General features: G+C 42.5%; 1 protein-coding gene across 1 annotated transcript in view; it reads left to right on the top strand.

Annotated features, from left to right (window-relative positions):
• cps1 (carbamoyl-phosphate synthase 1, mitochondrial) overlaps positions 1–25139 on the top strand; it is a 170002-nt gene that overhangs the window by 46324 nt on the left and 98539 nt on the right. The window contains exons 17-22 of the mRNA XM_061879865.1: positions 5871–6015; positions 8782–8992; positions 13608–13806; positions 13895–14071; positions 18211–18329; positions 24896–25037. Of these exons, the coding sequence (XP_061735849.1) occupies positions 5871–6015; positions 8782–8992; positions 13608–13806; positions 13895–14071; positions 18211–18329; positions 24896–25037 (993 nt within the window). The remainder of the gene's footprint in view (positions 1–5870; positions 6016–8781; positions 8993–13607; positions 13807–13894; positions 14072–18210; positions 18330–24895; positions 25038–25139) is intronic.

Here is a 25139-nt window from a genome sequence, read left to right as displayed (position 1 = left end):
CTGTCGAGTGTCTGGCTTGCCTCCTTCTCTTAGAGGAAGGCTAAATCCAAATGTATTTATATACCACTTAATCATCCATCCATCCATCCATCCATTTTCTGTCGCTTATTCCCGTTCGGGTTCGCGGGGGGCGCTGGCGCCTATCTCAGCTATGTCGGGAAAATAGGATGGCGTGTCATGTACATTTTTTTCTAGTTTGTGTTTATCCTTGAATACCAACCATTGTGTATTATTCAAACTCACCTAATTCAGCTGGCTAGTTGTTATCAAGAGTACTAAAACCCTTTTCAACATGAATCTGACAACTAATTAGGCTAAATAATTTTAAACTTTAATACATGCTCGGATAGGCCTGTATCGGTATCGGATCGGAAGTGCAAAAACAATACCGGTATCGGATAGGAAGTGCAAAAACCTGGATCGGGACATCCCTAGTATGAAATTAAATTTTTCTTCCAGATTGTGGAAGACTACTGTCCTGGGGGTATGCAATCAGCCTGTTCTGGTAAACAGTGGTTCATCATTGGGGGCATGTAATTAAGAGTCTATTGAGTGTGTCATGCAGATGTGGGATAGCTTGCGTCCAACAACATAAACATCTGTCGACTGCCGGTAGCATATTGACGATAACACCAATGGTTAGTTACGGGAACTCTCAAATATGCTTTTACATTGTCATGACAGTCAGCTCCTGTACTATGAACCTAGCGCATTGAGATGACATATCTGCCTGTAGGAGCTGGTTGTCTGGCCGCCTTAGGACCTAATGTGGTACTAGCTTGATCAATAAAGCCTTTTTTCAACGAGCATGGTCCTTGATCTTTCACACACCCGTGCCATCCTATTTTCCCGACATATGATTAAGGCGTATATAAATAAATTTGGATTTAACCTTCCTCTAAGAGAAGGAGGCAAGCCAGACACTCGACAGTATTTTGAGATTTGAGCACCCATTTAGGTTTTCGTGTTAAGGTAAGGTTTATTTAGGTGTACTGGAGAGGAGGCTACGTCGGATAGTCGTACCTCGGATTCAGGAGGAACAGTGTGGTTTTCGTCCTGGTCGTGGAACTGTGGACCAGCTCTGTACTCTCGGCAGGGTTCTTGAGGGTGCATGGGAGTTTGCCCAACCAGTCTACATGTGCTTTGTGGACTTGGAGAAGGCATTCGACCGTGTCCCTCTGGAAGTCCTGTGGGGAGTGCACAGAGAGTATGGGGTATCGGACTGTCTTATTGTGGCGGTCCGTTCCTTGTACGATCAGTGCCAGAGCTTGGTTCGCATTGCCGGCAGTAAGTCTAACACATTTCCAGTGAGGGTTGGACTCCGCCAAGGCTGTCCTTTGTCACCGATTCTGTTCATAACTTTTATGGACAGAATTTCTAGGCGCAGTCAAGGCGTTGAGGGGTTCCGGTTTGGTGCACGCAGGATTAGGTCTCTGCTTTTTGCAGATGATGTGGTCCTGATGGCTTCATCTGACCGGGATCTTCAGCTCTCGCTGGATCGGTTCGCAGCCGAGTGTGAAGCGACCGGAATGAGAATCAGCACCTCCAAGTCCGAGTCCATGGTTCTCGCCCGGAAAAGGGTGGAGTGCCATCTCTGGGTTGGGGAGGAGACCCTGCCCCAAGTTGAGGAGTTCAAGTACCTAGGAGTCTTGTTCACGAGTGAGGGAAGAGTGGATCGTGAGATCGACAGGCGGATCGGTGCGGCGTCTTCAGTAATGCGGACGTTGTACCGATCCGTTGTGGTGAAGAAGGAGCTGAGCCGGAAGGCAAAGCTCTCAATTTACCGGTCGATCTACGTTCCCATCCTCACCTATGGTCATGAGCTTTGGGTCATGACCGAAAGGATAAGCTCACGGGTACAAGCGGCCGAAATGAGTTTCCTCCGCCGTGTGGCGCGGATCTCCCTTAGAGATAGGGTGAGAAGCTCTGTCATCCGGGAGGAACTCAAAGTAAAGCCGCTGCTCCTTCACATCGAGAGGAGCCAGATGAGGTGGTTCGGGCATCTGGTCAGGATGCCACCCGAACGCCTCCCTAGGGAGGTGTTTAGGGCACGTCCAACCGGTAGGAGGCCACGGGGAAGACCCAGGACACGTTGGGAAGACTATGTCTCCCGGCTGGCCTGGGTACGCCTCGGGATCCCCCGGGAAGAGCTAGACGAAGTGGCTGGGAAGAGGGAAGTCTGGGTTTCCCTGCTTAGGCTGTTGCCCCCGCGACCCGACCTCGGATAAGCGGAAGATGATGGATGGATGGATGGATGGTTTGAAAGTGTATGAAGTGTTTTAAGAGCATATTAGGGAATTGTTTACAAGTGTGGACGTCACACTCGACTGGCCTGCCTGTAGTATCCCATTGAAAATGTGTGGCGCAATATGAAGCCTAAAATACCAGACTAAAAACAGAGACTCTGGATTGTCGAACAACTTAAGCTGTGAATCAAGCAAGAATGGGAAAGAATTCCACCTGAAAAACTTCAAAAATGTCTCTCCTCTGTTCCCAAACGTTTTAGTGAGTGTTAAAAGAAAAGGCCTTGTAACACAATAGTAAAAATGCACCTGTGGCAACTTTTTTGCAATGTGTTGCTGTGTTGGTCATTATTTGCAAAAAAAAAGATAAGTTTCTCAGTTCGAACATTAAATATCTTGTCTTTGCAGCCTATTCAATTAAATATAAGTTGAAAAGGATTTGCAGACCATTCAATTCTGTTTTTATTGATATATTACACAACATCCCAACTTCACCGGTTTTGGAGTTTGTAAATAATGTGCCTATTTGATACTTTGTTAAATTATTATTACGCATGTCTAGCTTGTGTGCCAAGCCGTTTTGTAGCTGTTATATCCTCGGAAAATATACCCTACCGTGTTTACTTTTTGTAAAAGGCTTCACTAGAACAAAAAAAATGTGTGAGCTTGCTGGAGGACATTTTGAGGTCAACTGGCTGTTAGACAATGCAGAAGTACACATGGACATTTGCTGATATCAAACCGATGTTAGTATCGGATCAATACACCCTGCATAGAGTATTGCAGTATCTACTGTAGTATGAAATAGCGTTGATCCGATATTTGGATCGGATCGGCCGCCGATATTTGCCAAAAAATGCGTATCGGCAAGGCATGGGAAAATGCCGATCCAGATCCATTTTTTTTTTTTTTTTTTTAAATCCTTATTTTCCAACGCACCGATTTAAATACATTCCAAGACATGCACCTGGGGATAGGTTGATTGGCAACACTAAATTAAGTGTGAGTGTGAATGTTGTCTGTCTATCTGTGTTGGCCCTGCGATGAGGTGGAAACTTGTCTAGAGTGTACCCCGCCTTCCGCCCGATTGTAGCTGAGATAGTCGCCAGCGCCCCCCGCGACCCAAAAGGGAATAAGCGGTAAAAAATGGATGGATGGATTCCACTCTTCTGCTGCTCCCTATGATTCGTTCCGCATTTTCCAGCACACCATCAAAACATCCACAGGTCTGCGTTCTAACCGTTCAGATGGCCGTGTGAATTAAAAGTTACAGTAAAAATGTCAGCTGTGTGGGATTATTTTACCCTACAAAACAAAAAAGATGAAGAGGTGGAGTGCAAAACATGCCACATTAAAGTCAAGCGTGGTGGTAAAGTTGTAAGACATTTTAATGACTCGAGAGTGAGAGGCTTTGTTAGAAACAATCTCCCCATTATGCTTGGACTTCAATTGTTTGCCCCCCCCCCATGACTGGTGCAAACAATTGAAGGGAATGTGTAGATTTTTTTTTTTTTAAGTTTACACTTCTTCAAGAGCAAGTATTGATGCTGAGTTATAGACATTTTGTCCCACTCAGGTTGTTTGTTTTGCTTTTTTTAATAATGTTTACAGCATTATTTGCACTTTATACTGTTCACTTTTTTTACTGTTTAATGATCCCATTTCTGTTTGTCGCTAGCATCAGTTCATCTTAGATGAGCTCGGGCCCAGCAAGGCCGGCAGCATTTCTGGGTGTTGTTGATAACTGTAGTTACTGACCGTGGTTTTCTGAAGTGTTCCTGAGCCCATGTGATGATGTCCTTTTCACACTGATATAGTACCGCCTGAGGGATCAAAGGTCCGTAATATCGTTTACGTGCAGTGATTCCTCCAGATTCTCTGAACCTTTTGAGGATATTAGACCTTAGATGGGGAAATCCCTAAATTCCTTGCAATAGCTTGTTGAGAAATATTTTTCTTAACTTGTTTGACAATTTGCTGAGGCATTTGTTCACAGTGGTGACCCTCGCCCCATCCTTGTTTGTGAATGTCTGAGCATTTCATGGAAGCTGCTTTTATACCCAATCATGGCACCCACCTGTTCCAAATCAACCTGTTCACCTGTGGGATGTTCCAAATAATGTGTGATGAGCATTCCTCCACTTTATCAGTCTTTTTTGCCACTTGTGCCAGCTTTTTTCAAACATGTTGCAGGCATGAAATTCAAATTGAGCTTGTATGTGCAAAAAAATAACAGTTTTCCAGTTGGAATGTTAAGTATCTTATCTTTGCAGTCTATTCAATTGAATATAACTTTAAAAGTATTTGCAAATCATTGTATTCTGTTTATATTTAAGATTTACACTGCGTGCAAACTTCACTGATTTTGGGTTTTGTACATGTACAAAGTCTCTGAACAGACGTGTACTACAAAGGATCCACTAACACACGTGTCTGGATCATTCAATTTACTGTGTCGTGAGCCTAGTATAATGAACTATTCTGACCACTTGTCACCAAAAACAAATTAAAAGCATAAATCTGTCGTAACATTGGTGTTTTCATACCTACCATTGTTCTCTGAGCAAATTTAACTTGATAAAACATTTTCTAACATTCTACACTACACAATATTAAAAGCAGGTATGATCCATGTTGATACCAGGTATTTGCCAATAATCTCAAGGCTCCAATATCTGTCAGAATCAGAAATACTTCATTAATCCCCTAGGGGAAATTAAAATTTTCTGCACGATCCCATTCAAGATCAAGCAATCATTACAGGGAGACAGAACAGGGTCGCTTACGGTTCTGCCAATTTACGGCGCCCCTTATAAAAAAGGTGAAATACAGGTAAACAATGGGGGGAAGGGAGCTCCTGGAGAAGGGTTCTAGACTGAGGCCAAGGGAAAAAACAACTCATAGCCATAGCACACATCCCTCTTACAAGTGTGTAAGAGGGAAACATCAAAGAACACAAAGGACATTTAAAGACATTAAAAGAGCAGAGCTGTTGCAACCAGACACTTCTACATAAAGCTATGAATAAAAAGAAGAAAAAACATATTCACAGAGGTGGCCTCCCATCCTCTGCTAGGGTGGAAGGAGCATTTCCAGAGACAGGAGCAGACCCAACAAAGCAACCAAGATTGCCGACTCCACTCTCGGCCACCCACCAAATCTCGACACGTGTCTAGTCCGCATGGATGAGCAAGGATCCGTCCAAGGCTGGGTCGGCAAGCCGCATGTGGGTCTTTGATCACTCTAATGTGGCTCAGCTGCATATTTCCAAAAGTCTCCCGGGAGGCATCGTGTCAGAAGTGAAAAAGCTGTATCAGTACACCCTTATTCAATGGTACTTTAAAATCCACGGTTCACTGAGACCGTAGTACGTGAACTGCAGAGAGGCGAGGGAAAACTTTGTCTCAGTTCCAGTTCAAATCTCGTCTGTACATAAAGAAATCCAACGATTGTCGTATAGATGCTTGTCTGCTTTCTAAAACTTGTCGAGGTACCAACATAGCACTAAACACAGCAGTGGCTAGCACAGGAAACTAACCAGCCCTAATTTCCCTCACTGGACTATAGATATCGTTGGAGTTATCAAGGTCGATGCCATTGTCAATGTTTTTCTCTACCTTTTTCTAGGCTTTTGCCATGAGTAGCCAGATACTGGTGGAGAAATCCTTGCTTGGTTGGAAGGAAGTGGAATACGAGGTGGTGAGAGATGTGGCAGATAATTGTGTCACCGTGTGCAACATGGAGAACTTCGACCCCTTGGGCATTCATACAGGTGCCCAAACTTCTTGTCTCATTTTGCTTTATTCGTTATGTTAAGATTATAGCAGTTGATTTTATTTTTTATTTTTTTTCAAACGAAGGCTATTAGGTATTTGGAACCTTGACTTGTGAACTTAGTCAGTTCTTGAACAGGGTTGGTAAATAGTAAAGTTTGTATAGTGAAACAATTTTCTCCAAAAGAAAAAATGTTAATATGAATAAGTCCATCAAAAGTCTATCTTTTAGTTAATTTAAAGGATTTGAACACCGCACAAAGTGCTATACAGTACTGTGTATATGAACCCTTGGGGAGACCTGAGACCTTTTGTGGGTCCTTTCATTGCCTTTTAAAGATAGCATCATTGAACAAAATGTTCATTTCAAAGGTTAACAAGATGAAATATGGCCACGGCCGTTGTAAAAGAATTAATCTCAAAATGTGCATTGTCCGTTTAAGTAATTTTTTAGCAAATGCTATTGAGTATTCATTGGAGTTCCCTGGGACCCTTTTGTCTCACATTGACTCCCTTTTATAATAGCCCCTTTTCAACATACTTTAAAACTGTTTTAAAATGCATTTTCCATAAAAACCAAATGAATCCAAGCATTTCCCTTTTAAAATACATGCAAATCCTACTAACGGTGTAATTTGATCCTTCAACCACTAGATAACGCCAGAGTACCATTTATATTTGACGTATAGTTGTTTTGAATCTACCAAAAACTTTCATGTAATAAAAACGATGCTGGTGATGTTGGTCGTGACATTAGAATTGCAGTGTTTACCTCAGAAAATGTGTTAGTTAAGTGGGTGACTCTCCAGGGGGAGGGGACAAGGGAATGTGGTGGGTGGGTGTAACTCGGCCTGTCGCCATCACGTCTCCACCTCGTCCCTGCCACCACAGCATGGGGGACAATAGACTATATACAAACTGCGGTGAAGTAGGCCGGCTTCGTCGCGTGAAGAAGTCTCAATATTCTCCGTAAAGTAAAATCAAATCAGTCCTAGTTACCTGAGATACTAAAATGACTTATAAAGTCAAATTGGTAAGCATTTGCAGTAAGCGTTTAAAAAAAAGACTCAAGAGTGTGGCGACATGCTGACATATGCTCAACTCATCATGCTTAATTTATTACAGCATTTGAGAAGCCTGTAGTTGATTTTTATTATGGAAATGTTATATTTTTATCAACATATGATAGCAGGGACCCTGCCATTCAAAACTAAGCTGCTCCTTTACTATTGATTAATGTAACTATAGTTAAAAAAAATAGCACAATAACTATAGGAGAGACTATTGATCCCTGAACCCCATGGAGTTCATGTAGGCTTGATGATGTGGTTACATTATTATATCAATTATCAGACAGCTTCAGGAAACTCTTCATTAACATAATGTCCCTTTTCTGCTGCTTCAACACAGCTCAATCAACACAGAAAAAGGTTAAGTTAGATAACTTAGTTGTTAACTGTAGGTCAGTAACGCTTGTCTTTCTTTCAGACAGACAGGGCTTTGCTGTCTGTAACACCCACGCACACACACACACCGCACACTGAGCTAACGTTGCACTAAAAGCTAATTAGCCTTCACCTCAACGACTATTATGTTTCTAGAACGTCAACGGGCTCATAGTGATGTTACGAGTAGTTGACTTGGAAGTGTTTATTATAATTTGGGGAGAATCTGCTGCCTTATGCTCACCTTTTTGCTCAATCCAACGAAGGTGCACTGACTCCATGCGCTCTGAATACGCATTGCTGATTGGCTGTTACCGCTTTGCTTGTAACTAATCAGATGGTTCTATGGGTGGGACAATGCTGGGTGCTGCAGAGACTTACTGGCAGAGGCAGAACTAAGCGGAGCAGCTTGTTAAGACTTTAGTTTAGGCGGTGGCTCTTTTTTGTTAAGCCTTAACAACAAAGCGCTGCCGGAAACCCTGAGTTGTGTGGATGTGGTTATAAAAATATTGTGTGTGCATGAATGTAGCATAGTTTGTGTTTTTGCTATGAAAAAACATTATTTTCTTTGACATAAATAGAATTATATATATATAAAAAAAATAACCCTGCTATATTTATGTATAGTTTTGAAGTTGACCTAAGGTTTTAAGCGTTTCAGTTTTAGGGCTGAAACCATTGTGGGGCCCTGTGATCTAAATCATTCACGACATTTTGGGAATGCTGAAGGGTTAAATGAACATGAACAAAGGCAGTGTCGACAACGCTGTGGATACTTCCTGAATGTTTCAAACGATTGATTGAAACATTTATTAGTAGATTGTACAGTACATATTCCGTACAATTGACCACTAAATGGTAACACCCGAATACGTTTTTCAACTTGTTTATCAATTCTTGGTAATTCACTACACATACGGTGTTAGCAAAACTAGAAAAATATCGTTAAAAGTCTAAAAACCCCTAAAAAGCACACAAAATATCCTTTTGCCCAGTAGCTAATGACAGCACTGCTCTGCTAACCGAAAAAAGCCCCGGAGATCAATCAGGCCCCAACCATGGATGTGCTGCCGGGCACAAAGCGGCTGCACTGCAGGCACAATGAGTAAATGAGACAAAGAGACAAGGTTCGTACACCAAAGCATATTTTTGGCCTGTGGGTCGTAACCGAAAAGTTTGTGTCTTGCGGGGTTAGTAAATTGAGGTTCCACTGTATTTAAAATCAATAACGTACTTTTTAAAACAGTTTTATCCACTTTTCTTCATTCTTCGCCGCCTTTTCAACAGTGAAAATGTTACTGACGCCCGCCTCTTCTCCAGGTGACTCAATCGTGGTGGCACCAAGCCAGACGCTGTCCAATGAGGAGTACCACATGCTTCGTGAGACCGCTATCAAAGTGGTTCGTCACCTCGGCATCGTGGGCGAATGCAACATCCAGTATGCTCTCCACCCGTCATCCCAGGAGTACTGCATCATTGAGGTTAACGCCCGCCTCTCGCGGAGCTCAGCCCTCGCGTCCAAAGCCACCGGGTAGGAATTGACGTACATGCCACTGAGGGGTCTTGAAATTAAACACTACGGCACATGGGGGTTGTACGGAGGGCTGGGCAATATGGCCTTTTTTTATATCTCAATATTTTTAGGCCATATCGCAATACACCATATATATCTGCATATTTTGCCTTAGCCTTGAATGAACACTTGATGCATATAATCACAGCAGTATGATGATTCTATGTGTATACATTAAAACATTCCTCTTCATACTGCTTTAATATATGCTACTTTTAAAGGGGAACATTATCACAATTTCAAAAGGGTTGAAAACAAAAAAAATCAGTTCCCAGTGGCTTGTTTTATTTTTCTAAGTTTTTTTCAAAATTTTACACCTCCCGTAATATCCCTAAAAAAAAAAGCTTTAAAGTTCTTGATTTTCTCTATCTTCGAAACCACTATCCATTTCCCTGTGACGTCATACAGTGCTTCCAATACAAACATGGCGGTTACCACAGCAAGATATAGCGACATTAGCTCGGATTCAGACTCTGATTTCAGCGATTCAACAGATTACGCTTGTATTGAAACAGATGGTCGGAGTATGGAGGCAGATAGCGAAAACGAAATTGAAGAATAAACTGAAGTTATTCAGCAAATAGCTATTGACGCTATTCGGCCATAGCTTGGGTGTACCTAATGAAGTGGCCCATAGCATGGCTACCTTATTAGCATCGCCGGTAAAATGTGCGGACCAAACGATCAGGACTTTCGTATCTAGTGACACTGGAGCAACTTAAATATGTCGATTGGTAAGTGTTTGTTTCGCATTAAATGTGGGTATGTAGTTTCAAATGTACATACAGCTAGCGTAAGTAGCATGTTGGCATCGATTAGTGTAGCATATTAGCATCGATTAGCTGGCAGTCATGCTGCGACCAAATATGTCTGATTAGCACATAAGTCAACATCAACAAAACTCACCTTTGTGATTTAGTTGACTTTATCGTTGGAAATTCATCTGCAGGTTATCCATACATCTGTGCCATGTCTGTCTTAGCATCGCCGGTAAAATGTGGAGACACTCTGGCACATTCAATGGGGGTCTGGCGGTAGACACTCTCGCATCTTCAGGCCAGTGGGGCAACTTGAATCCCTCCCTGTTAACGTTGTTACACCCTCCGACAACACACCGACGAGGCATGATGTCTCCAAGGTTCCAAAAAATTGTCAAAAAGACGGAAAATAACAGAGTTGAGTCCCGGTGTTTGTAATGTGTTGAAAATGAAAATGGCGGGTGTATTTCCTCGGTGACGTCACGTTCCGACGTCATTGCTACGAGACCGATAAACAGAAAGGTGTTTAATTCACCAAAATTCACCCATTTAGAGTTGGGAAATCGGTTAAAAAAATACATGGTCTTTTTTTCTGCACCATCAAGGTATATATTGACGCTTGCATAGGTCTGGTGATAATGTTCCCCTTTAAACTTTCATGCAGAGAGGGAAATCACAAGTCAATTTACCAAAACTGTATTCATGAAACAGTTATTAAGCAGTGGCACAAACGTTCATGTCGTTTCCAAAACAAAGTGCAAGATTGTCAAACATTTTAAGTGTCAAATAAAAATGAGCTGCATAATAGGAAATACAATTTTGTTCGTCCTTCGCTATGTGGTAGGTTCCCGCGGACGTTATCTCCTTATGTTGTTCACTATTTTTTTCATACAGTGTTGTGGAAATGGTTGCTTCGGCATATTGTTGGTATGGCACCGAATGGTGATGTTGATATGCGGAATAACCACTCTTCATTCTCTAGCAGGTGACTTTTCAAATGATGCTACATATTAGCAGTAATGCTACTTTTGGTAGCAATGCTTTTGGCCCACACTTAAATTACGGTTGTCTGTTCGACATCTTCCCGCTTAAAGCCAAACCACCGCCAGACGATGGACCCCCTGCTGTTTCATATTACCACTCGCACGGCTCTGCTAGCATCACAGCTAAAGTTACCCGTGCTGCTACATCTCTGCTCCGCAAGGGCGTATACGTATGTGACGTGTGTAAAGAAGGTGCGCTTGTCTGTGAGGAGGACAAACGGGAAAGGGCGAGGAGAGCCTGTAGTGTAATCGGGTCTTCGGGTCTCCCCATGTCTAGCATTAAAAGATTACAGTTGGTACAAAATGCGGCTGCTAGACTTTTGACAAGAACAAGAAAGTTTGATCACATTACGCCTATACTGGCTCACCTGCACTGGCTTCCTGTGCACTTAAGATGTGACTTTAAGGTTTTACTACTTACGTATAAAATACTACACGGTCTAGCTCCATCCTATCTTGCCGATTGTATTGTACCATATGTCCCGGCAAGAAATCTGCATTCAAAGGACTCCGGCTTATTAGTGATTCCCAAAGCCCAAAAAAAGTCTGCGGGCTATAGAGCTTTTTCATTTCGGGCTCCAGTACTCTGGAATGCCCTCCCGGTAACAGTTCGAGATGCCACCTCAGTAGAAGCATTTAAGTTTCACCTTAAAACTAATTTGTATACCCTAGCCTTTAAATAGACTCCCTTTTTAGACCAATTGATCTGCAGCTTCTTTTCTTTTTCTCCTATGTCCCACTCTCCCTTGTGGAGGGGGTCCGATCCGGTGGCCATGTGCTGCTTGCCTGTGTATCGGCTGGGGACATCTCTGCGCTGCTGATCCGCCTCCGCTTGGGATGGTTTCCTGCTGGCTCCGCTGTGAACGGGACTCTCACTGCTGTGTTGGATCCGCTTTGCACTGGACTCTCGCGACTGTGTTGGATCCATTATGGATTGAACTTTCACAGTATCATGTTAGACCCGCTCGACATCCATTGTTTACCTCCTCTCCAAGGTTCTCACAGTCATCATTGTCACCGACGTCCAAATGGGTCATTATTGTCACCGATGTCCCACTGGGTGTGAGTTTTCCTTGCCCTTATGTGGGCCTACCAAGGATGTCGTAGTGGTTTGTGCAGCCCTTTGAGACACTAGTGATTTAGGGCTATAAAAGTAAACATTGATTGATTGATAATGCCCGCAGCTAAAAGCAACTGCGTGAGAACGTATACTCCAATATCACGATAGTCATTTTCTATATCGCACAGAGACAAACCCACGATACATCAAGTGTATCGATATATCGCCCAGCCCTAGTTGTACCGATCCCAATATTTTGGTACCGGTACTAAAATGTATTTTGATACTTTTCTACGTAAAGGGGAACACAGAAAATTGCATTATTGGCTTAATTTTAACAAATCTTACTGCACATTAAACATATGTTTATTTTTGTAATCCAAGAGCAATTTTGTCCTTAAATAAAATCGTGATCGTAGGAGACAACTTGTCGTTTAGTAGTAATTAAACAAAGACTCCTAATTGGTCGCTGACGTATGCAGTAACATATTGTCATTTGGCATTCTATTATGTCAACATTATGAGGGACAAACTGTAAAAAAAATAATTATTCATGTACTTATTCATTTACTGTTAATATCTACTTATTTTATGTTTCAGCACACTTCTCTTTAAATGTAATAATCACTTATTCTTCTCTTCTTTGATACTTTACATTAGTTTTGGATGATACCACAAATTTGCGTATCTATCCGATACCAAGTAGTTAAAGGATCATAAATTGGGTCATATTCAAAGTCCTCATGTGTCCAGGGACGTATTTCCTCAGTTTATATGGATATGAATTTTAAAGAAAGGAAAAAAGATTCTGTGATGGTAAAACATATCGATGTAATCATAGTAGCATGGACTAGATACGTTATAGTACTTGGTATCATTACAGTGGAATGTCAGCTGTAGATCCACCAATGGAAATTTGTTTACATTAAGTGATAGCTTGCTGTTGTATCCTCCTACGGTGTGTAATGAAGCATGTTTAGCTATTCCTCGTCCTCCAGTGATAAAGCTACATGTAGAAAAAAGTTTATTCGTCGCCATGGACGTCAGGATTAGTGATATAAAAGTAGCTAAAACACTGCCGAGTGCCGATGGATGTTGGCTGCTAGCTAGCTAGCCATGTCCTAAAGCAGTGGTCCCCAACCTTTTTGTATCCGCGGACCGGTCAAGGCTTAATAATTTGTCCCGCGGTCAGGGTGGGTGGGTGGAATCCTTTTTTTTTTTTTTTTTGTCATGAAAAAGGGACGTTTTTGTCATGAAAAATTGAGGTTTTTGTGGTTGGTGCACTAATTGTAAGTGTATATTGTGTTTTTTATGTTGATTTGATGAAATTAGAACTTCTTCTGCGGCCCGGTACCAATTGGGCCACGGCCCGGTGGTTGGGGACCACTGTCCTAAAGCACCTCTTCCTGAGGGCATTTTAGTGTTGTAACTTCACCATTTTAGGCCAAAATGGGTCCGTTCTCCTTGCAAGTACTCTTTGTGCGCTGCCGAACATGCTCCTCTCCTCGTGAAAAACAGCAATGTCCTGACGTTACAACGCGCTGTCATGCCTGTTAACGAAAAACTGGGGAACCTTTCAACCAAAGTATAGTACCGTTTTTGATTCATTAGTACCGTGATACTGTACTGGTACCGGTGTACCGTGCAGCCCACGAATGAGCTCTCCGACTATTTTTGATTTTTTATCTGACAAGTTGCTCAATGTCTCGCAGATATCCGTTGGCGTTTGTGGCTGCTAAGCTAGCTTTGGGGATCCCCTTACCTGACATCAACAATTCCGTGTGTGAGAAGACCACCGCCTGCTTCGAGCCCAGTTTAGACTACATCGTCACCAAGATCCCCCGCTGGGACCTGGACCGATTTCAAGGCATGTCTAGTGAAATAGGTAGTGCCATGAAGAGCGTTGGAGAGGTAATGAATATGAACGACTAACTGTACCCGGGATTGGGAAGTGTCACATACTTTGCTGTGATTAAATGTATCCGTCGAATGGATCCAGGTGATGGCGGTGGGACGTACTTTTGAGGAGAGCATGCAGAAGGCCCTGAGGATGTGCCATCCGTCGGTGGATGGCTTTGTGCCCCGACTGCCTCTCAAAAAAGCCTGGGAAAACACCGGCTGCCTGCAACAGGAGCTAGCTGTTCCATCCAGCACCCGCATTTTCTCCATTGCCAAGGTGCGATCTTCTTTCAGATTTTTACCGTTTTAAAATTCCGGAGGGCCCGCCTCGGGAAAAGCCTTATCACCTGCAGCTCTCCCATCCAAAGGCAAGCTCAATTTTGGTCAAAACTGAGCTGATAATAATTTTGGACTTCCTAGGTGATATGCTTTACATTAGTGTATGCGATATTGTAATTTGTTCCGTAAGTAAGCTATAACGCGCGTGGCAGGACCTAGCAACTACCACATAACCGCGTAGATACAACAGAAAAACCTAGTATCTCAAGGGACCAATCGGAACTTCTTTGTCAGTCGCCTTATTGTCTTTAATGAGACATTTGCACGAATGGGGGCCGACGGTCAACCTGATTATGTGATATCATGGCAGGAGGGGATATTTGGAAGATTGGCCCAGGACGTTGCAAGCACCTTCATTAAATGTATTGTTCTTGATTCTTCCCCTTGCATACTCTTTTGGGCAGATAACTGTGGAGGTCAAAATAAAAACTGGACGCTGTACACGGCTCTTGCCCAATGTGCAAATGCAGAAAGGGGCCCACCCGAGATTGTGATAAAATATCTGGAGAAAGGGCACATGTTCATGACAGCAGATTCAATCCATGGCTGAATCGGCAAGGAAATGAAAGCTCAAGAAAACATCTATACGTTTGATGACTTTGTAAGACAGCATCAAGATAGATTGGTTTTCCTTTGTTTTCTCAAAATCAGCCAGAAGTGAGTTACTAGGTTTTGCCTTTGGACAGGAGAGCTATAGCCGCCCTAAACAGCAGGCCCGGCCAATCTGTCTGACAATTCTGTAAATGTGTTGGTCATGTATGATGTCTTTTTGTTGTTTTTGTCCGCGATGTGTAATGTCTATTGTATAAACGTATGGCTGTGAAAATGAATTTCCCCAACTGCAATTATTTTGACTCGGGGCCACATATAGAGAAAAAAATGTGTCCGGGGCCGGTATATCTATTTTTATGAACACTAATACACAACCTCACAATAATGTCTGATTGAATGCTAAAAACGTTGACAGACAACCTTAAAAAACATAATGGAATTTAGCATTTTTCTATGACGGATAAAACACTGAATATTTACCAAATATGAACGTCACACCCCCTTTCGATCGACACATTTTACAATCAAGTGAAACGCAACAAAAATGAAACAGTGAAATATGAACGTGAAAGGTACAAAATAAACCCACCTACAATCTGATACATCACTAAGCTTTAGTGAAGTGAATTATATTTTAATAGCGCTTTACATAGTGAAACCCAATATTTAAGTTAAGTTTAAACCAGTGTGGGTGGCACTGGGAGCAGGTGGGTAAAGTGTCTTGCCCAAAGACATAACGGCAGTGACTAGGATGGTGAAAGCGGGGATTGAACCTGAAACCCTCAAGTTGATGGCACGGCCGCTCTACCAACTGAGCTGTACCGGTTGGTATATCCAAAGCTATAACTTTGAACTTTCTTGTGTAAATCTCCTTCCGCGTCTGTGGAAACACTCTCCGCCCGCACTGCTTGGTGCCTCGTCTGAGCTGCTATGACTTACTTACATCACCATAGTAACTAATTAGGTTACCATAGTAACTCGTATATGATCCATAAGCGCAGACTCCAACCTTTTAAAATACTTTGTTCAAGTTAGTTTGTTAGTTGAAGACTTACGGTCATTAGAAAACATGATTACACATCATAATGGCAGCTACACTTTCCATCTTAAAGATCTAAAATAATTGTCTGGGAATGTCCGGCGGGCAAGATTGAAAAGCTCAACGGGCCGCATGTTGCCCCCGGGCCTTAATTTGCCCAGGTCTGCACAACGGGGACCAATAAATCTAAATCTAATCTAACTGGGAATCTCAGAAACTGACTGCAGTTTTTCCCCTGTTACCTCTCTAATACCGTAGATTCCGGACTATAAGCCAATACTTTTTTCCTATAATTTGAACCCCACTGCTTGTAAATCGTCAACAGCCATAATGCAAATAGTTTTAAGTAATCTCATGCAAATACACTGAAATAGTATGTTATTGTTTGTGCTATGGCGCAGTCTTTTGAACCAGTCTATTGTTTAAAGCTTTGAACCGGAAGTAAAAGTGCCGTTCCAGAGCGTTACTACTTGTACGCATTCTTCGTTCATCACTCCAAGCACTGTTTGTAAGTTTTACAATATAACTACAACTATTTTTTACTTACTACACCGTCCCTCGTGTGAAGTCTGTAGGAGTGTTTTCACGCATATTTGTTCGTGCTATCGTGAAGCAATAGAGCTAGCGTCGTTCGCATTGGCTAATATAACACTCTTATGAGTGCCTGTGTTAGTATCGTTAACTTACAATGGCATTCTTTTTGTGGTGTTACACAAATTCCTCCATAAATTCATCAAAACGCCGTTGTGGAGTTGTTGAGTCCGTTTTGCTCAGGGGTGTCAAACTCAAATACTGAGTTGGCCTAAATTCTAAACTGAACAAAGCCGCGGGCCAAAGTTGAACAATTTAACATTTTAATAGGGACCCAAACAAGTTTTGCATTGAATATTGAACAAGCAAGGCTTATATAACTTTAAAGTGACATGCAAAATCGAGTTTTGTTGGTAGCGGGGGTGTATATTGTAGCGTCCCGGAAGAGTTAGTGCTGCAAGGGCTCCTGGGTATTTGATCTGTTGTGTTTATGTTGTGTTACGGTGCAGATGTTCTCCCGAAATGTTTGTCATTCTTGTTTGGTGTGGGTTCACAGTGTGGTGTAACAGTGTTAAAGTTGTTTATACGGCCACCCTCAGTGTGACCTGTATGGCTGTTGACCAAGTATGCCTTGCATTCACTTGTGTGTGTGTGTGTGTAGAAGCCGCATATATTACGTGACTGGGCTGGCACGCTGTTTGTATGGAGGAAAAGCGGACGTGATGACAGGTTGTAGAGGATGCTAAAAGCAGTACCTTTAAGGCGCGCCCCCAATATTGTTGTCCGGGTGGAAATCCGGGAGAATGGTTGCCCCGGGAGATTTTGGGGGGGGGGGGGGGCACTGAAATTCGGGATTCTCCTGGAAAAATCGGGGGGGTTGGGAAGTATGAAAATTAGCGTTGAATGCGGTGATACAGCGCCACCGCCACTATATAATACCGGCGGGCCAGCTCTAATGTTAATTTATTATTGCCTCAAGGGCCAAATGAAATTACACGGCGGGCCAAATTTGGCCCGCGGGCCAGAGTTTGACACCCATCGTTTAGTTTATTGGAGAGTTCACCTCAGCAGCTATTGGGTCCATGACGATGACTTGTTTTGTTTGATTAGCCGTTTTACTGCCGCATTACAAACACTGGTTGGAAACAGTTCAGGTATGTGAAGAAACATTTATCTTTCTGTGTAAATAACTCCTTTCACAACATATAACTGCGGCAAATAGTCTGGTGTAGCTCATATATGGACGGTCGTTTCTCAAAAATGTAGTGGGGTGTGGCTTATGTGCTTTATAGTCCTTAAAATATGGCAATTCATTAACTGCATCCATTGCAGCCGGTCACCCAGGAGGGGGGTCACCACCTATGCTGCCCCTTCCCAAGGTTTTTTCTTTTCCCCAGCTCTGGCTTTCGGAGTTTTTCCTTGCCCAGATGCGGGTTGAGGTCCGTGTTTGTGAAGCCCTTTGAGACACTTTGATTAAGGGCTACACAAATACATTGTCATTGATTGATTGCATGACACACATTGACTGCATATCCATCCATCCATTTCCTACCGCTTATTCCCTTCAGGGTGATGGGGGCGGGGGGGCGCGCCGCATATTCCCATGAATTTTAATTTTCCTGGGGGAACTTTTTAATTTTGCTGAGGGAACTCTCCTGAAGGAATCAATGAAGTACTATCTATCTATGAAGCAATATTCTCACTTTTTTTTTTTAATTTTGCTTCACAAACTACATAATGTGCTACCGTTGAATTCCGCAAGAGTGCTGCTCAGTGTTTTGTTTCAGTTTTTGTTCAGTGTCTCGTTGCTTGATCAAGCACCCACTCCGATGTTCTGTTGAAGCCTCAGAAAAGGAGCTGGGTATCTGCCCTTGCAACAAGGAGAATGAGTGATGACTAGATTACGATGAATTATAAATGTACTGCATCATCTGTTTCATGTTTCTCCCCCGAAGGCCCTCCACTGTGGTATGGGCGTAGATCAGATCCACCAGCTGACAGCCATTGACAAGTGGTTCCTGCACAAACTCCAGAAAATTACGCAGCTGGAACAACGCCTCGCAAACTACAAAAGGTACTTCCCATCTACAATTCATGTTTTTAGGAACACAATCATTTTTTGCTGCCAAAGACAAATTATTATTTTCAGGTCAACCTGGTCACAAACAGGAAGGTGATAAGGCTTGTCAAGTTATAGTCGTTCTGCTTTTCCTACCTGATTCTACCTGTTTTTGTGTATTTGGGGTCTGCATAAGTGCCGACATTTGGAATCAAACCGTGGAGGCATTGCGGAGATATTTATGAAATGTTCTTGCCTTCTTTCATAGTACTTAGTCTGCCCTGCGGTGCCTTAAATCAGGGGTAGGGAACCTATGGCTCTAGAGCCAGATGTGGCTCTTTTGATGACTGCATCTGGCTCTCAGATTAATCTTAGCTGACGTTGCTTAACACGATAAGTAATTCATAATTCTGCTGGTAATCACAGTGTTAAAAATAACGTTCAAAATATAAAACATTCTCATGCATTTTAATCCATCCATCCGTTTCTACCGCACCTGTTCAAGAAGTCGCATTAATGGTCAAGAGTATTTTATTTATTATTGGTTAAGAGATTCACGCATTTAGTTGTTAGGAGGCATGGAATTTTCTTGTGGGACGACACTGTACAAGGGTACAGGTCCACGGGTTTCTCCTCATGGGGCTAAATTTAATCCAGTCTCTGTTGAATTCCTTGCTTCTTGTCTGTTTAATACATGTCATCAGTGTTTGAACCTGACAGTTGTATTCAGTGTTAAAAATATTATATGGCTCTCAAGGAAATACATTTTAAAATATTTGGCTTTCATGGCTCTTTCAGCCAAAAAGGTTCCCGACCCCTGCCTTAAATGGTAAAGTTTTACCCCAAGTGCTTTGCGCGAGTCCGCCATTTTTAACTTACAGTATGTAGGAGCGTGTGGAGTCCATGATAAAAAAAATGCTGTTATTTTTGTTTGCCTTAACCAGAGCACAAGTCATTGCACAGACCTTCAGCCTCATCTGAAAAAAGTGCCATACTTTTGACTTTTGTGATTTTCGGTAATGTGTCTTCAGCTGTGAAGAAGTCGCTCTGAGGGTGTGCTAAATCATTTAGAAGAGTCCTGCCCCACAAACCTGGGCAATTTAAAGGTGGACTTTATAAAGAAACTATTATTTATGGCATTGGAGGAGACAATCAAACGATAAGTAACAGTGGGTTAGAAATGTGGTAATGATAGGTTAGCAATGTTAGCTCAGTTTGTTGTGTAGCCAGCTTAACTTTTGTTGTATATTTATTGGTAATGTGAGCCAAGAAGATGCCAACGAGGAATCGTCAAACAAAAAGCTTTATTTGTTTCGAGCCTCAGACTGGAACTGCAGCATCCAGGAAAAGAGTATGGGCGTGATTACTATTCTAAAGCCCTCTCGGACCACTTGTCCTTAAATACCTTGTATACGAATACCCCCACTCTTCGTAACTCTAGCCTTGGAGCCGGCCAGTCTGGACAAAGCCCAATTTCTTGCTTGGCCTGTAAATCTATTTCCTCCGATCTGTTTGACTCTGGTGACCTCCGACCCCAATACTCCAACACCTACTTGTGAAGGCTTCCTACCAGAATTTGCTAATGTCTTCGCACTGCCTTCTAAAATCCAAACCTGCATTCCTGTAGGATTGCAATTTCCTTAGAGCAGAAGCCACCACTCTGGAGAGCTTGTGATGGACATGTGCACTTTTGAAGCTTTTTAAGGGCATGTTTCCTTTGTAGAAAAATCCTCTTAAGGATTCTGTGACCAAATACAAACACTTGTGAGCTCACATTAATATAAGAAAACGGTACACGGTATAATTGACCACACCTTCTAATGTGATGGTTCTCAAACTTGTTTCACCAAGTACCACCTTTAGAAGACACTTGGCTCTCAGAGTACCACCAATAACGACAAACATTCAAATACAGTAGCAAAGTATTCATTAAAAACAAGGCAGAGGTTTTGGCCACTCTAATATTATGCACCGTTTGAACAGTAAATGTTTAAATACAGGAAAATAAAACACTGTACCTAAATAATGGATCAAATAACATTACTAGTACATTGTGTGTGTGTAAAAGCATTTGGCCACTCAGTCAAATGATCAGAATCAGGTGTCCTAATCACTTGACCCTGCCACAGGTGTATAAAATCAAGCTCAGTTATTTCCAGCGTGGAACTGTCATAGAATGCCACCTGTGCAAAAAAATCCAGTCGAGAAATTTCCACCCTCTCCTAAATATTCCAAAGTTGGCTTTATTATAAGAAAATGGAACAGTTTGGGAAGAACAGCAACTCGGCTAACTCTGTTGCTACAGAGCGCCAAACTTCATGGGACCTTCCAATTAGCCCACGTACAGTATGCAGAGAGCTTCATGGAATGGGTTTCCATGGCCGCACGGCTGAATCTAAGCCATAAATCACCAAGTCCAATACAAAGCGTGAGATGCAGTGGTGTAAAGCACGTCGGCACTAGACTCTAGAGCAGTGGAGAAGCGTTCTGTGGAGTGACGAATCACGCTTTTCCATCTGGCAATCTGATGGATGAGTCTGGGCTTGGAGGTTGCCAAGAGAACGGTACATTTCGTACTACATTGTGCGGAGTGTCAAATTTGGTGGAGGAGGAATTATGGTGTGGGGTTGTTTTTCCAGGAGTTGGGCTTGGCTTCTTAGTTCCAGTGAAAGGAACTTTGAATGCTCCAGGATACCAAAACATTTTGGACAATTCCTTGCTTCCAACCTTGTGGGAACAGTTTGGAGTGGGCCTCTTCATATGTAAGTCAAAGCAGGTGGCCAAATACTTTTGGCAATATAGTGTATTTACATGTATGTATATTCATTTATCTAGATAGCACTGCGTAATTGTATGTAGATTTAGTTTTTGAGTCCCTTCTTTAGCAGTATATTTAATTAGTATTTATTTCAGTATTTATTTAAATCAGCCTGACTTAAGCCTTGATGATCATCTTTGCGATCAACACATGTTTGCATATCATTTGACAAGGTTGTCAAACTGTACGAAGGTTAGAAAAATGTATCGAATATGATTAAGCTAATTCATAATTTAACTTACTAATTCAGTGTTGATACTCGAGGTGGCCCGGGACCCCTCTGTAGTGGAAATATTGGGCTAAGAACCCCTGCAGTAGACTACAAGGCTTTTTTTTTTTTTAATGTAGGAAATAAACAATATGATCCATTTTAGGATTCATGTGATAATCCTGACCCTGTGTATATGACAAAGTCCAAAACAAATTTAAAATAGTGCACCTAATTCTTTTTGCAAGTAGTTCCAATAAATCCTGAAGAACCCAACATCAACTCTCGCTGTTTAATAATAAATGGTTGTCTGGTGGGCAGTCTTCCATGTGCCTGCCTCGTGTAGTCTCCACAGTCCCTGGGGTAAGGAGCTGTTGTGATGGACACTTTGGAGTCGGCTCCTGGCAGATGGCTGCCCCACAGAGTCAGGTTCAAGTGGCCTGCTGACCCCACAGTTCCACAGGCTCATTAAATATGTGCATTGCTCAGGTGGTCGGTTACATAGTGATACTGAGGCTATTTGATGATTATCCATTGCTCCGTAGCCAAATGCCTTTTTAAAGACTATCAGTGTTTCCCACAAAAAAATGTTAGTTAAGGTGGTGACTCTCCAGGAGAAGGACAGGGGAAGGGGGTGTGTGGGTGTAAGGACAGGTGTAACTCGGCCTGTCGCCATCACGTCTCCACCTCCTGGGGTGAGGGGGGAGCAATAAACTACAGACTGCGGTGAAGTAGGCCGGCTTCGTCGCATGAAGAGGCCTACAACTTTTGGTTGTGTTTTCCGCTCCATTTGCTGAATGGCCATATACAATATGTATCTCTATTTTCTCCGTAAAGTAAAAACAAAACAATCTTAGTTACCTGACATACTAAAATATTGACTTATAAAGTCAAATTGTCTTACTGTAAGTAAACGTTTACAATAAGTGTTTGAAAAAAAATAATAATTAAAAATTGGGGCCACATGCTGACATATGTTCAACTAATCATGGTTAATTTATCATAGCATTTGGGAAGCCTGTAGTTGATTTTTATTATGTAAATGTTATATTTTTATCAACATGTGATAGCAGGGACCCTGCCATTCAAAACTAGACTGCTACATTAATAATCCATCCATTTTCTACCGCTTATTCCCTTTCGGGGTGGCGGGGGGCGCTGGTGCCTATCTCAGCTACAATCGGGCGGAAGGCGGGGTACACCCTGGACAAGTCGCCACCTCACCGCAGGGCCAACACAGATAGACTGACAACATTCACACTCACATTCACACGCTAATGATTAATATAACCATAGCTGAAAAACTAGTACAATAGCAATAAGAGAGACTATTCTCCTGAACACCATGGAGTTCATGTCTGCTTTATGATGCAGTTACATTATCATTTAACATAATTTCCTTATTTTGCTGCTTCCACACAGCTCAATCAACACAGAAAAAGGTAAAGTAAATAACTTGGTTGTTAACTACAGGTCAATAATGCTTGTTTTGCTCTCAGACGGGCACACACACACCAGAGTGAGCTAATGTTGCGCTAAAAGCTTTTAAGCCTTCACCTCAAGGACTGCGAGCGAGCTGAGCTGCCGCTTATGTTTCTTGAACGTCAATGGGCTCATAGTGATGTTACTAGTAGTTGACGTGGATTTGTTTTTTATAATTTGGGGAGAGTCCGCTGCATCATGCTCACCTGCTAAACACCTTTCTGCTCATCCAACCGTCTCACCTCTCTGCCTGTGCCATGAGCACTGACTCCATGCGCTCTGAATACGCACTGCTGATTGGCTGTTACCGCTCTGCATGTAACCAATCAGAAGGTTGTGTGGGTGGGGCAATGCTGGGTGTTGCAGAGACGTACTGACAGATGCAGAGGCAGAACTAAGTGGAGCAGCTTGTTAAAACTTTGGTTTAGGCGGTGGCGTCTTGTTAAGGCGGCCGCCTTAACAACAAAGCGCTGTGGGAAACCCTGACTAGCGTTAGGACGAAATGTGAGAGACTAAAGTCCGCAGAATGAAAGTAAGAGTGCAACCTCGATTTACCAACCCCGCTAGTTGTCAAAATTTCTGTTTGCGAACCTTTAGATCGAGCCAAATCTGTGCGCGAATGTTTAATTCATTCATGTTTGGTGCTGCTGGAAGCTTCAGGACGCTGCCATTTTTAAGTGGCGGAGCCCGTTATGTCACATCCTGTTTACTCAGTCCATTACTCTTCGCTGATTCAGTGTTTCTTTTCTTGCCATTCACCAAGTGTTGTCCCCTTTGTTCAATGGTAAATGGTTATACTTGTATAGCGCGTTTCTACCTTTAAAGGTACTCAAAGCGCTTCGATAATATTACCACATTCACCCATTCACACACAGATGCCGGGACTTGCGGTGCAAGGCCCTAACCACGACCCATCAGGAGCAGGGGGGAAGTGTCTTGCTCAAGGACACAATGGACATGACAATGTTGGTAGAAGGTGGGGATCGAACCAGGAACCCTCAGGTTTCTGGCACGGCCACTCTCCCAACCGTGCCACACTGTCCCCGTTGCTCAATATGGGTCCAAAAAAGCCAAAAAAACATCCTGGAAAGGAGGGATTTGCTGTGGACTTAAAAAGGACTATTTGCGAAGAGTATGCCAATGGCTGGCAAATATGGAAGAAACACTTCCACAATTGCAATGTTGCATATAAGAAATATGATTGGTAACTTTACCAAACGTGTAAAACAAGGTTGGAAAAACTGTCGCTGTTGTGGATAGATGAAGAGCAGCTTGAAGGTGGGGATTTGTCCAGGATGTACACCGCCATCTGCCTGAATGCAGCTGAAATAGGCTCCAGCACCCCCCGCAACCCCAAAAGGGACAAGTGGTAGAAAATGGATGGAGATTTAACTTATTTAGTCAGGTTTGGGACAGGTGTGCCGCTGGTGTAGCCAGTGTGCATGTCTGGTGTTGCTCACACGGGCTCCACTGAATGCTCAGGGAGTTTTTGCGTTTGCTCACATATATGAAAAATTAGAGGGAACATTGGTCCCAACGTATGTATGTACAAACCCCGTTTCCATATGAGTTGGGAAATTGTGTCAGATGTAAATATAAACGGAATACAATGATTTGCAAATCCTTTTCAACCCATATTCAGTTGAATATGCTACAAAGGCAACATATTTGATGTTCAAACTGATAAACAATTTTTGGTGATGTAACAGAGTGGTGAACATGCCCTTTCCCAACTACTTTGGCACTTGTTGCAGCCATGAAATTATAAGTTAATTATTTGCAAAAAAAAAAAATAGTTTGAGTTTGAAGATCAAATATCTTTGTAGTGCATTCAATTGAATATGGGTTGCAAATCATTGTATTCCGTTTATATTTACATCTAACACAATTTCCCAACTCATATGGAAACAGGGTTTGTATGTAGTCCCAACGTATGTAAGTAGTCATTGTTGTAGTCCCAAGTTCTGCCTGAGACTTTGTTGTTGTACAGAACAATGTTTAAGTCTAAGCGTTAATGCAAACATTGCATATAAAAACAAAGGTTTTTAATTTGCCTTTTTTTCCCCCAACTAGTCTTCCAGTATCCAAGGACCTCTTGCTGAAGGCTAAGCAGGACGGCTTTTCGGACCGACAGCTCGGTCAGATTTTGGGCACTAATGAGGGAGCGGCTCGACAGATGAGGCTCAGTCATGGTGTCAGACCCTGGGTCAAGCAGGTGAGAATCACTTGGGCTATTCTTGTGCGGGTTACTTGATCACACGCCCGCAAATAGACGGACGCTTTGAAAATACTTGCCAGTCAAGTCGGACTTGAAAGT

This window comes from Nerophis ophidion, linkage group LG19, assembly GCF_033978795.1.
Source record: "Nerophis ophidion isolate RoL-2023_Sa linkage group LG19, RoL_Noph_v1.0, whole genome shotgun sequence".
NCBI classification, from domain to species: Eukaryota; Metazoa; Chordata; class Actinopteri; order Syngnathiformes; family Syngnathidae; genus Nerophis; species Nerophis ophidion.
The sequence above is the reverse complement of the archived record's forward strand: the minus strand, read 5'-3'. Positions and strand labels throughout refer to the sequence as shown.